The sequence below is a fragment of the Peromyscus maniculatus genome, chromosome 20 (genome assembly GCF_049852395.1).
Source record: "Peromyscus maniculatus bairdii isolate BWxNUB_F1_BW_parent chromosome 20, HU_Pman_BW_mat_3.1, whole genome shotgun sequence".
NCBI lineage: Eukaryota > Metazoa > Chordata > Mammalia > Rodentia > Cricetidae > Peromyscus > Peromyscus maniculatus.
The window spans coordinates 22,845,740-22,859,656 of NC_134871.1; the positions used below are offsets into that span (position 1 = coordinate 22,845,740).

Consider the following 13,917-nt stretch of genomic DNA (forward strand, 5'->3'; position numbering starts at 1 on the left):
TGTGATGGCGCTGAGAAGGACTGGCCAACTCCTGCCAAGGAAATTTTACTAGCCTCTGAAGTCCTTCGACACCACACAGAAAACAGACCAAAAAGCACCAAGAAGGATGGAAAGAAGTGAGTTCCTATTTATTTTCTGGGGATGAAGAATGTTTTCAGCAACCGTACACTTTTTGTGGGGCTCCCCATAAAGCTTGAAGGGCAGTTGTTCCCAGCTTCTGAAGCCACACAAGATCCTATCATAACTCATATCTGTACCTCAGCTACATGAACATAGGCTGTGTACCATGGGTGAAGTATTAATGCTTTTTATACCCAGCCTCATTCTGTAGCACAGGAATAATAATCGCGCCTACCTCCTAGACTATAGGAAAGATTTAACAATGAACTTTAATTCACAAAAAAATGAACTGTTTTGTGTTGAGTGTACAAGGTGTCATAATGTAGAGAAATGAGATATGCTTTTAAAGATGCCACTAATAGCACTGGGATGGCTCTGCTGACTTGCCTTTTGTCTTTTGTTTCTCCTGGCAATCACATAGGAATCCATTCATGCTATGAATAAACTGAAGGAGTAGTTAGAATACAGCAGAATGCCTAGACAGGTCACTCTTGGGGGTCAGGAAGACCCACACTGCTCTAAGCAAAGTCCCTTCTTCTACAGTGCTCTCTTGGGATGTTCACGGGTGGGGCTCCTTCCTGGGCTGGCTTTGCTTCAGTGATCTCATCTGTAAGAGCAGGCGGCTGGCTGCTTGCTAGAAAGCCGTTTGCAAAAGGACGCAATGTTTTTCCGCAGCTGTGGTGTGAGTGGCATTGAAGCGATTGGCTAAATCAGACGGCGGCGGCCTCGTGTTATCTTTGAGGCCTCTGCTTCCCTGTGGACATCATCACCTTAGATATGTGGAAATCACGACTGGGACTCAGTCAACAGAGGCGACACCGCTCCAGAGTGAGACCTGCCTGCCACTCCTGTGCTGCAGGCTCAGGGTGAGCTTGTCAAGGTCAGCTTCCCCCTGGTCAGTGACCAGGAGAACAGGTTCACTGTGAATCTGCTAACAACCCGGGAACCCAGTTCACTGCAGGGACAGAGGGGTGTTAATCGCTGAGCAGGCAAGACAGCTATTGGCCAGTAAGGAGACAGAAGGATGTGAAGAAGATCCTTCACATGCTTTTGAGGTCAGAAAAATCCCTGATAGATTGTCTGCCCCAAAATGGAAGAAGGGTTTTGCCCACATTCGTATCTGCCCTCTGGGCAGGTTTGCTTGTAATTCTTTTCTCCATTCTGGCCCCTTGCACTCTGCCTCACAAACATCTGTGCAGATTCAGCCTCCTTGTTTGCCCTGCCTGTCTGCACCATTGACGTCTCTAATGATTAATAGTCTATTTTCAGTTCAGTGATTTTTGTTGTTATTTGTTTGTGTTGAACTTTACATCTGAGAGGGGATGTGAGACATTTGTGCTGAGCTTACGCTACCTAACATGCCTTCTACTGATATCCATTTTGTTGTAAATAACAGCATTTCCTATTTTGTGGCTGAATAATATTCCACTGTGCATATATACCAGGTCTTCTGGATCGTTTCAGCTGTTGACAAGCATTGTGGCTGATTCTATAACTTAGCTGCTATGTATTGTATGCTGTGATAAATATGATGTGCATAGCTCTTTGTTAACTGAGTTGTTCTCCCAAGGACACACTCTCTGTCAGTCTTTGACTCTGGTAACCAACTGTGCTCACTGATGTAAAGACAGTCTATGGAAGGCCAAGGAGAACCCAGAGGCTCAGTCATTGCTTTCCAAGGAGAGAGTCCAGGCTATCATGGGCAGCCTATAGCCGGGTGTGGTCTGTGTGTGGGGTTGTACCCTCTAAACATTTCAGTTTTTCTTGTAACTGGGAAAGAAAACATCCCCTCCCATTCTTAGTTAGGGGGCAGGAGGATACCTTGGCTGAGAGTCTCACCAGATTCTCTGCAGTGAGGAAAAGAGGAACACTGGCATTCTGGCCTTAGAAGACAGGAGGAGACTGCTCAGGGGCAATAAGTCAACCCCACCCCACCCCCAGGACTGTGGGTGGGGCCCGCCTAAGAGCAGAATATACTGCAAAGACACACAAGGTTTCCTCCAGCTGGCTCCCAGTCTGCTGACCCTCACCACACATGTTCCTTTTGACCAACCCCCTTGTAGCCAAAGCCAGGACTTGAACGTCACCTGCCTCTGTCCTTGTTGCGACGCTGCCCACCTTGCCATAGCACGGGACCAGCCTGGCAGAGGAGATTCAGAGTCCGACCTTGACCTTCACACCAAAGGCAGCCTCTTTTGGAAACTTATAAAAGCTGAGGGTGTCACGTGACAGTGAAATAACGATGCAGGGACGGGTTTGGAGAAGGAGGGGACTGCTTCCCTGTGCTGTGGCAACAGCCTCAGATGAGGCCAAAAGGTCAGGCCTCGCACTCGTCTCTTTCTTGAAGGATCAGCTTGCAGCTGACCTCAGACTCGACATTCAAGGTGGACTTCAGATTTATACTTTTGTGATGGTTGTGAAAGGAGATTTCTGTCAAAATCCCAGAGGCCAAAATAAGCGCTTTTTCCCTTCCTTCCCTGGCTTTTGTGGAGGTATTTTATCACAGCGGCAGATAACTGACTAAGAGGGCGGGGCTGTACAGACAGACTGTTCTCCAGAGGTGAGAGCGTTTCCTGAGCCCTGCAGTGTCTCTGGGGATTGAACTGTGTGAGCCTCAGGCAAGTTCTTTTAACAGCTCCACAGCAGAATCACCATTGGAGAAATGGAGGAATAAGACTTTGCTTATACCCAGGGCTGATCACACTGTTACTGCCAAGGGCTGCTAGTGCCAATGAGAACCCCTGCTTCGTGTAAGTGGCTAAGATGCTGCTAAGGATGATAACTGTGGCAGGTTTACTTATTTATTTCTAATTAACGTGGACCACTTACCAGGACTGTTAGGCACTCAGCAGAACTCCTGGACTGTGTATTTACCTCCGGCTTAACCCAATGTTCTGTTTCCAGAACACAGTCATGTCACCAAGGTTAAGAAATAAACTGACCTGAATAAGCAGGAGAAAAATCCTTCTATCATTTTGTTTGGCCATTTCATATCCATAAAGCACCTACTCTGTGATGAGCACCGAACAACCTGTCCTACGACTCACAGTGTGCACCCACTAGGAAAAGAGCCTGTTCAAGGGATTCTGATCACCCACTTAAATTAGGGCTGGGCTGTGGTGGGGTGCTGGCTCAGCATGTGTGAGGCCCTGGGCTCCAGCTCCATAACTGCAGAAATAAAAATGAGACAAAGTAAGCCGGGCAGTGGTGGCGCACGCCTTTAATCCCAGCACTCGGGAGGCAGAGGCAGGCGGATCTCTGTGAGTTCGAGGCCAGCCTGGGCTACCATGTGAGCTCCAGGAAAGGCGCAAAGCTACACAGAGAAACCCTGTCTCGAAAAACCAAAAAAAAAAAAAAAAAAAAAAAAAGAAAAAGAAAGAAAGAAACAAAGTAAAGCTCAGAGAATTTAGGCTACAAGGGAAGAATTAGTTTCTCTGGAGCACTGGGGTTGGATTCTGGGGTCCACAATTCTTTCTGTCACTCATTCAGAGGATCTAGTGTGACATTTGTTTGCACATACATATTGTGTGATAAGGGCTATCAATTGCACCACTTATCATTTCTTTGTGAGAACATGGGCAGAGGCAGCGTGTTGGGGGTACCCCAACAGGAGCGAGGAGGGCATTCAGGGTAAAGAGCTTCAAGGGCGAAGCAGCAGCCGCGTGAACACTCCTGAGCACCGCGGATTTGCAGCCCTGGCTGGAAAAGTTGGGTGCCGATGACACTCCGTCAGACACCTGCCTTGCGAAAGTGGAAGCGATTCTTTTAGCTGCTGCTGATCCTGCCCGGAATTTACACCACGCGCCAGTGTGACTGCATTTATAGAATGCCGTATGATCAAGACTCTCTTAGGTGCTGTCTGATTGTCCCTTCCTCTTGCTAACCCCGAGGGTGAGAAAAATCAAAGCCACGACCTTTATTTGGAGTGGAGCAGAGAAATCTGATTTGATATTTTTCTGTGTCAACCTCCTTTTAAAAGTCCCATGGCAAGTCACAGAACCGGTGTAAGAACCCGAGTCCTCCAGATCCTTGTCCCCCATAATTGCAAAACAAATGTGAGCATATGTTTTCTTTCTAGAGGTGGTATGCACAGCCAATGCCTGTTTTCTTCCTGTTTAATATAAAATAGTCTCTCTCCCCTGGAATAGTCTTACTTTTCATCTTTCACAAATGTCAACTATTCAGTTGAAGAACCACTGGGAAAGTGTTAGGCTTCAGCTTTTCAATAGTGTGGACAGCATTGTAATGGCAGCCATTGTGCGTAGATCATATTCCTCCATCGGTGTGTTTTCCTTCATTTCAGAGATTCCTACTCTCAAGTTTTCCCTTCTTTCTCTCCCATTCATTTCACAAAGGCATTTTAATATGCATTAAAGAATTCTTTTGAGATTATAATTTCTCTCTCTCTCTCTCTTTCTCTCTCTCTCTCTCTCTCTCTCTCTCTCTCTCTCTCTCTCTCCCTCTCTCTTTTTTTTAATGCCAAATGCTATTTATTGAAGGAGGGAAGAGGTCTGAAAATAAAGGCTTATAGCACAATGGGAGAGCCCGGGAGGGCAGAAGTTCTGCTACCAATGTTTTACAATCTAAGCTGTTAACGCCCTTTATGCAGGATACACAGACAAGGAACTTCCCTTAAGCATTCAGGAGGGTGGAACCCCACAGGGAATTAGCATAGGGAGGATATCAAGGTCAAGGGCAGCAAGCAAGGCAACAGTTACCCAAAACGGGGGGGGGGGGGGGGGGGGCCGCGGGGCCCTACAGGTCCCCTTTTTACTAAAAAATGAGCTTCTGACTTAGGTTGCGTGGGACGTCACCTTACCCATCATGGAGGCGCCTGCCCAGGCCACACAGGCCCACTGTCTTAGGTTGGTGAGTGCCCCCCAGGCATTACCCATCTCTGAATACTCATTATCATACAGGCTCAGTCGTGTGTGAGCTGCAGAGTTAACTGCTGCCAAAGATCTCAAAGTGGCACTGGGCTTGCAATCTGTGTGTTTGACACAGAAAAGACTAACAGAAGTCCTAACCCACCCATAGCCAGTAGGCTAAAGGAAACTGAGCCATTCCCTTCTTTAACGAGCCTTACTGCAAATTGGAGTCCTTGTGAGATGGTATTGAGATTATAATTTGATTACATGTCTCTCTTCCTTTTCCTTCCTCTGAGCCCTCCCATATTCATCTTCCCACTCTCCTTCAAATTGATGCCCTCTTTTTTTAACTGATTATTATTTCATCTACATGAATTTCTTTTCTCAAATAGTATGTCCTGATTACAGTTTCCCCTCCCTCTACTCCTCCCAGTTCCTCTGACCTCCTCTCCCATCTGGGTCCACCCCCTTTTCTGTCATTAGAAAACAAATAGGCTTCTGAGGGATAATAATAAAACCAGATAAAACAAAAGCTAACATCTCGGAATAGGACAAATCAAACAAATTGAAGGAAAAGAGCTCAGAGAAGCCGTAAGAAACAGATACAGATTCAGAGACCCATTCAGGCACACACTCAGAATCTCATAAAAACACTAACATATATGTGATGGATCTGTAGGGTAGAAAGAGAGAAAAAAACATATATATATATATATATATATATATATATATATATATATGCATATTTAAATAAAAAATAAAAATAAAACGTAAAATAAAATTTTTAAAAATCCCTGGTGTGACATTGTAAGACAAGGAACCACCTCCAAACATGCCGTTGAGTTCACTCTCCGCTGGCCATCTCCTTCTGGGCATGTGGCCTACCCTCAAGAGGACTTTGTTTCTCCAGTGAGACTTCCTTGAAAAAACTAAATTTTCATTTGCAGGTGATTGTCAATTGGAGATTGCTTCTGGGTAGGGATGGGGCATGTGTCTGATTTTCCTTCCAGCTCCCTAGGGCACCATCTGGTACAGGTTCATGCAGGCCCTGTGCATTAGCACCAATTTTTAACCCTTTCACCTTCTTCGGGTAGCAACCTCAGCAACGCATCAGTCCAAACACTTTTTTTTTGGACTGATAAGCTTCATTTATGTTGCAATATACACTTAACAAAGTCTTTACAAAAATGTCCATCTTTCACATCTTTGGAAACACAAGTGAGTCAGATCCAAACTTTAACATAGTACTGATAGGAAAGATTTAACTCAGATGAAGGCCAATCTAGAAGATTTTGCATGAGAAAAAAATGCTCTTGGTCCTAAATCCTCCACCAGGTGTAAGCCTTTCATCCATCCCACCAAAAGGCGAAGCTTTGTCCCCTTCCCTTGTGACCTTTTGAAGTAGCCGTGCGTCCTTTGAGTCCCCAGTGAAATGGCTTTCTCAGAAGCGGCTTTTATGTCTCCTTGCTCCTGGTACTTCTTGAGGGTGCTTTACTGCTGTTTAAGCTGCTTTTTTTTTTTTAAAAGCTTGTTTTTAAGTTTGACTTTGCTTGATTTTATTAACTGGTAAAAGCTTGGGACCAATTCTTTATTGCTTCTGGCCTTCATTCTTAGGCTGCAGGAAGCCTGGTCTGCCAGGTTCTCCAGGGGCAAAGGTCCCGTGGAAGTGCTGGAAAGCACCAATCCAAGAGCACCTGTACAGTAAGAACCACAGAACTGTAGCCTAAATCTTAGGAGGGTGGCACCCAGGCTGTGGGAAAGTTTGGCACGCCCTGTATGAGCCGCAAGAAGTCCCTCAAACCTGAAAGTCTGGCCCTCTCTAAGTTGTTTCCTTCTTCTTGTTGTTGTTACTTTCTTTCTCTCTTTTTGATCTTTCATCATCAACATATATTTCATCGTAACTCACGACCAATGTCTTCATTGTCCCATTTAGTAACCGGACACTGGACAAGCGCTTCTTCCCTCCTCAGTGTGTGAAGCTACGGTTGTGTTTGCGTTTCCTCCTACTCAGCATTGATCTTTAAACAGCCCCTCCCCTGTAAGAGCCTTTTGTTGAGGCATGGGAGTATCACCTGACCCAGCAATCTCACTCCTGGGTCTTCACGGTGGAGAAGCCTTCACACAGCGAATATAAAGTATTCTTTCCCCAAAATGCCATGTGAGGTAACATATGAATTAACTAGCCATTTAGTCAGTCCGTAGTGTTTACATCAAAATAACAAGTTGCCCACAGCAAATACATAGTTTAATCTATCAATGTAAAAAGTAAAGCTAAAGCCGGGCAGTGGTGGTCCACGCCTTTAATCCCAGCACTTGGGAGGCAGAGCCAGGCAGATCTCTGTGAGTTCGAGGCCAGCCTGGTCTACAGAGCGAGATCCAGGGCAGGAACCAAACTACATGGAGAAACCTTGTCTCAAACCGCCCCCCCACCAGAAAAAAAGTAAAGCTAAAATAAGCTTCTGTGGTTGATAATGAATATGCAAATAAATATGTGATACAAAATGCTAAGTGATTATTTTGACATATCTATTCCAATTGTTCTCAAATTTCTAATTTTGCCATTGACCAGGGGAAATTTCTCAAAATGTATTTCTTTCCTTGATAGCTACCAAATTCATTTTGATAAGTATCAAGTAGTAGTTACCCCTCCCTCAAGGAGTGAAAATGGGATTTGGGAGGCGGAATCAAGAGAGCCTCAACTGTGTTTGTCAAAGTCAACATTCTGTAGAACCGAGTGTACACCCAGCATGCTCATCTGCGTTCAGAACATCCTGTAACTTAAAAGTAGGGAAATGCTGTCCTTTGAAATACTTTTTAAAAAGTCTCAGCATGACAGACAATGCCCTTTCCCAGTCTGTCTTCATTTGTCACCTTAAAGATGGGTCTCTTGGGTTTTCCTCTTCAAGAGTGTAATAACTGTAACAAAACGAAAGTGGTCTGTCCTGTTCTGGAAAACCCTGGTTCTGGGATGAAGCCCTGCCTAGCGGAGTTGCTGAGCTAAATCAGCCCTCTTGTAGTATTCTGTATTCACCAGATGAGCCAGCGATGATCTGAGTTTGTTCTGGTTTTACAAACACAGGAGAATCTCAGCCAAAACGCACCACCAGGCCGTTAACTTCAACATCTTTGAGGGCATGGTTTGCCATGGGGTGCCCCTGGTGACTATTTCAAGAGGCAGAGTGGTGTATGAAGCGGGTGTTTTCAATGTCGCAGCGGGAGATGGGAAGTATGTTCCGCGCAAACCATTTGCTGAATCTGTCTACAAGAGAATCAAGCAGCGAGACCAGGTGAGCCACCACCCCCCCACCCACCCCCACCCCCACCCCCACCCCCGCCACAGTGACCAGTGCCGTTTCACTGCCCTGGGTATCAGGTTGGTGGTCTATTGCTCATGGTGATGGCATCGTGTCACAGTGGGCTCAACATGCTCCTGGGGCATCAAGATTGACTGGAGAGCACAGGCATGCCCCAGCTTTCAATCAAAGAACTTCTAGCTACTTTCACAGACATCTCTCTTACAGTTTTCTTGACTTTTTTTTTTCTTTTCCGCATGACAGGGCCCTATTCACCATTTGGTAGTCAGGGTCTTCCAAGAGCCAGCACAGATGGATCAAGGCACTCATTGGGGGATGATTGGAGATACCTGTGAGAGAGAGGAAAAAGGAGCTGGGAAACACTGAGAGCCAAGAATGTGATTTGAGAATGACCCGAGAGAGGAAAGAGGACAGGAAAGAGAGGAGCACATTCTAGATGGCTGGAGTTCAGACCAGGCTGGGCTCTGGTTAGGGGGAATCTTTGAGCCACCTCTGAGCATCCTCCCCAGTCATTGGCTGGGAGCTGCCGTGGGAGGCATGGCCTGTGGGCACACCACTGGGGATCTTAACTCAGTCACTATGCTCAAGGAGGAGCTGGGCTCCCTTTAGCTAAAAGTCTGCAAGGCGCCTTCTCAGGGTGACCGCCAGAGGTGGAGTTTGGGGAAGGGGATCTGAATATGAACACTCCACATTGCCCAGCGGTATGGCCAGAGCAGGTTCCTTGTCGTCTCTGGGCTCTGCTTCCTCACCTGAAAATTAAACATTTCTATCCTCAAATTAGATTTTTAAATGTCAGAATTAATATATGTTAGTCCTGTCTCTTTGCTTTCCCATAACTGATTCTGTAATGAAGGCTCACAATCTTTGTAACAACTCAGTGATAAAAAAAAAAGAGGTGTTTTTTTTCTTGTTTTTGTTTTTTTCTTCAAGACAGGGTTTCTCTGTGTAGCTTTGCGCCTGTCCTAGAACTCGCTCTGTAGACCAGGCTGGCCTCAAACTCACAGAAATCCGCCTGCCTCTGCCTCCCCAGTGCTGGGATTAAAGGCGTGCACCACCACCGCCCAGCTGAGGTATTTGTTTTTAATTTATTTTCATGTTTCATTTGTACAAAATTTTAAATATTTTTTTTTAAATTTCACCAAATGCACTAAAATATTAGAAAAAAAAACCAAGCAAGTTTAGATGAAAAAGTTTAGAATTCTGCAGTTTGAGGGTGGGCAGGCAGGCCTGTGCTCTCAGGTGGCACTAACCAAGTCTCCCGAGCTGCCTGGCTGCCCCCCCAGTGTGTTCCCTCCTGTTTTCCCGGCAGGCTTCACTCATGCTTGCCCCACAGGGTCTTTGGAACCCATGGATTCCTACCGGAACTCACCCCTCTTTCCACTTTTCAAATGTGTACCCCTCCCCAGGGTTCTGTAGCTGTTTTTAATTCATTTCATTTAGTTCTGATGGCCTCTTCGGTTTCTGTGTAACATCTTGTGGATTTGTTTCATTTGCAGATTCCCTGAGTCCATTACACAAAATACCTCCACTTTTCAAATAATTTCCTAAGGTTTTGCTTAGGAAAACCCGTGCTCTTAAATACTTTAAATTCCTCCCAAATGCCACAAGTCTATTTTTGTCTTCCCCCTTTCCTTTTTTTTCTCTCCCGTGCTGGGTGACACCTAGGACAGATCCTCTAAGGCCTACATTTTCCCGCTGAGCCACACCCTGGCCCTACAGTTCTGTGTCCGCTGTCTCTCAGTCAACAGACATGATGTTTAAGATGGTGTTGAGTTTGCTGCGGGGTTAATTTAGAAATGTTGACACTGACAGGTGACAGGGAGTAGCTGCAGCGATCCCAGGTATTTCTGCTGGTCTGTCACTTAATGAGCGTTCCTGAAGGCAAACCACGCTGCTAAGGACTGACTGCGACAGACAGACAGACAGTCAGACAAAGGCAGAGATGTCCCTCATTTTGAACATTAGAAAACCGAATAGTCAAGGAACCAAGAGGCTTGTTCGGGGCTTGGAGGGAAGTCGCAGCTACTGAGAGCATGTGCTGATCTTTTAGAGGACCCAAGTTCTGTTCCCAGCAGTCTCATCAGGTGGCCGATGACCTCCTGTACCTTCAGCTGTGAGGTCCGATACCTTCTTCTAGCTTCCATGGGCACCTTCACCCATGTGACGTACACATGGAGATAACAATAAACGCCTTTAAAAACAAATAATGACTGGGGCTTGAGAGATGGCCCAGCAGATAAGAGCACTTATCGTTCTTTTGGAAGACCCTGGTTCAGGGTTTTAGGGCCAGCACCTACATAGTGGCCCATAACCAACTATAACTCCAATTCCAAGAGATCTGATACACTCTACTGGTCTTGCTGGGTACCAGGCATAGCACAGAGATATACACGTAGGCAAAACATTTATACACATAAAACATTTAAAAAAAATTTAAGTACAAAAAAGATTATGAATCTAAAGGGAAGTAGAGGCAATTTTTAAAAAATTATTATTTTGAAATATAGGTAGCTAATCTTGCCCAGGACTTTTAAAATAAGAAAATGAGACATTAAAAAAATACTTAAATTTTGCATAAAAAGCCATTCAAGGAAAAGCTCTAACAGGAAGGAAGGAGAAATGAAAGAAATAAAGGGAAAAGACAAAAGTAATAGAAACTTAGGTATTTCAAGTCTCCTGAATGAACAGACTACATGTTATTAATTCCTTACCAAACACAAAGACAGCTCTTTGATTTCAAATGGATTCTATCCCTGGAAGTTTTGTGTATTTGGAGTATTATGATTTTCAACAAAAATTGAAAATAGGAGCCTTCCCTAAGCTCTTCTCAACCCGTTTTCTCTCTCCGGCATTAAGCCACCTTCCCTGGAGAACACGGTCACATTGCACTTTACAGAGAAACCAGCAGAGCTTCCTGCCGAAATATATGACTTCAGAATACTGCTGCCAAAGCTTTTAAACCGCCGTGTATCTCTGCAGCGATAAGCATAATTTTCCTTCTAGATAAGAAAAAAAAAAAATCGAGTGGATGGCTGACTCAGTCCTTGACATGGGTATTTTCCATTCCCAACATCATAGTTTGTCAACGCCTTTCTCAAGGTGGCAGTGTGAGGAAGGTGTTTAATTCACGTCACCCACTGCCACGCAGTCCTGATTCACCAGATTGATGGCGAATAACCAGCAAGGGCGAGGCTTAACCAGCTGGAGCCGGCTCTTGGGCCTGAAAGAGACACTTGGTGCGTCTCTGTCCAAGTCCTCGTTGGTGTCAGTTCGGAAGCTCGAAAGCAGACGTAAGGGCACACTTGCACCGTAGAAATAGGCAAGCGCTACGTCGGCGGCGTGTTAAGGACGGGAGAAAAGAAGAGGGCTTGTTGTCTCTATTCGCCAGACCCCTGCTGCGGGAAAGCCGCTTTCCCTGAGACCTGAGATGCTCCAAAATCGGAAACACCAGGAAATTCCAAATGCCAAATTTCATAGCTAGGACTGCCCAACCCAAACACTTCAAAAATATAAAAGATGTCTCATCTCAAGTGTTTTGAGGGGCACTCAGCCTGTTTCTTTCTGTGCTTTGTCTAACCATTCAACATTATTCAGCCCGTAATATTTATTGACCATCAATTAGGTGTCCTAGTTAAATTCTTACAACCCTGGAGATAAGTGGTGGTGGTCCTATTTTAGAGAATACGAAATTGAAGCTCATGGTAAAGCACATTAACCATTAAGTTTCAAAACTGCTCGGTGCATAGGCGCCACCCACCCCCATGGGGTTCCCAGTCATCCCCCTGCAGTTGTAGGGTCTCACTCCCCCTTCTGTTGACCAATGTAACAGAAGAGCCAGCCCCCAAGTCAGAGTGTGCAGCGTTGTTGCACTGTCCTTGGGCAATGTCCGAGGCATATTTTATGAATGATAGCACACATATGTCATTGTCCAGCGCTCTCTCTTCTATTGAACCCGGGAGCTGCTCACATCGTGGTGACTCACTGGGAACCCCTGGGGGTCTCAGGTTAGCGTGTCCAAAATTCCCTCTGACATCACCAGGGGCAGGCTGGATTTCATCCTGTCGTTCATTTTGTCTGCTAGAGGTCAGGCCAGTATGGGCTGCTTGGCATTTGGAGTTTCTGCTGTTTTTATGGATATTTGAGTGTCTTGGTCCCCATGAATGACATGGTACCAGTTATTCCATTGAGGTCTAGGGAGGCTTCTCTATTGTTCCTACTACTTTCAGAAATTCTAGCGTCTCCCATTCCACCCTCAGTAGATAATACAGTCACATTTTCTATCAATTTACATGCTCCTCTTCCCCTGATCAACTAACCAAAAAGCATTTCTGTAATTATGTAGATATAATGATGATTGCAATTAATGTTTATTCATAGCACTGCATATAATTCTCATTTTGGTCTTTCTATTAACACATCACAATGACAATCATAATTAAATATGATGAACTCAAATTGAACTCTCATCTGCTAAAGTAATCCACCCATATTCTGTCAAGTGAGGGCCTATTTTTGCTTTCTGCCATTTAGGACACCCTTTCACATGTATTTACCTTCAAGCCATCCTATTTGATGATAGTACCGCTGAGATGTAAACCACTGATGCTGACTGTGATTGCCAAATCTTGACTAGGGTGTGCTGGAGAGAGGGTGTACAGGCATGACCCATACCTGATGTGTCCTCAGGTCCCCAGTGTCTTGAGATGTAACTTGAGGAAGTTGATGAATAATTTTAAATAACGTTGTTGCTTTCAACAGAATGATAAAAAGTTCCCAGAAGTCCAATAACCAAGCATCCTCAATTTGTTTCACAAATATTTGTTGACCCTCAGGCACGATCCAAGGTGCTAGGATACAGGGACCAGTAGCCAGCGGTCACTGATGCCCAAGGGCTCACATCCTACCTCTTTCAACCCCAGCTCCTCATGTGTGCATAAGTCTTTGTTCGTGACCTACTTTTTCATACCTCCCTGATGTGGTTTTCCAGCCGTTTTTATCAGGGAATCTGGAACGGAAGAGAGAAAGGCTGGAGAGTCGGTGAAGAGTCATCAAATAAAGATTTAAATTTCCAAGTCCAGGGTCACCAAGGCAACTGTCAGACAGAGAGAAAAGAGGGCTCCTACGGCTCCTGAGGGACCCCAAACCTTCAGAGATCAAGGCTAAGAGAAAACATCCAGGGAGCTGGAGAAAGTTGGCCAACGAGGCAGAACAAATGAGAACACGGTTCCCTAGAGCAGGAGTTTAAATGCACTTTCTATGTGCAGCCCAGATCATCTCTGCTCATATAGGCCCATGTGTTTTATGCTGCATTAAAAATCTGCTGAGAACTAAGTATGATAGCATTCTTTTAGCTGGAGAAACTGGGATGGGTTCTGTGAGACAATAACATAATCTCTGCACATTGGTCCCTGGTGCTGCTAGATCTGGGGTCCATATTACGCTGATATTTCATGTTTCACATGGAAATGTGTCACTGTCATTAGAGGAAAGACTCAAGACTCAATTTCCTAAGCATGGTAGGTTGCGTTTACTTGGAAAACAAATGTTCACCTGTACTTCTGATCAATAGCATTGACAGTGCCACAGGGTGTGTGCCATTTTGTCACAGTGAATGT

At 45.2% G+C, this 13,917-nt stretch overlaps 1 protein-coding gene across 2 annotated transcripts in view; it reads left to right on the top strand.

Moving 5' to 3' along the window:
* Dpys (dihydropyrimidinase) overlaps window positions 1-13,917 on the top strand; it is an 86,003-nt gene that overhangs the window by 62,396 nt on the left and 9,690 nt on the right. For both annotated transcript variants that reach the window (XM_042264713.2, XM_006988696.4), the window contains exon 8: window positions 8,068-8,275. In XM_042264713.2, the coding sequence (XP_042120647.2) occupies window positions 8,068-8,275 (208 nt within the window). The remainder of the gene's footprint in view (window positions 1-8,067; window positions 8,276-13,917) is intronic.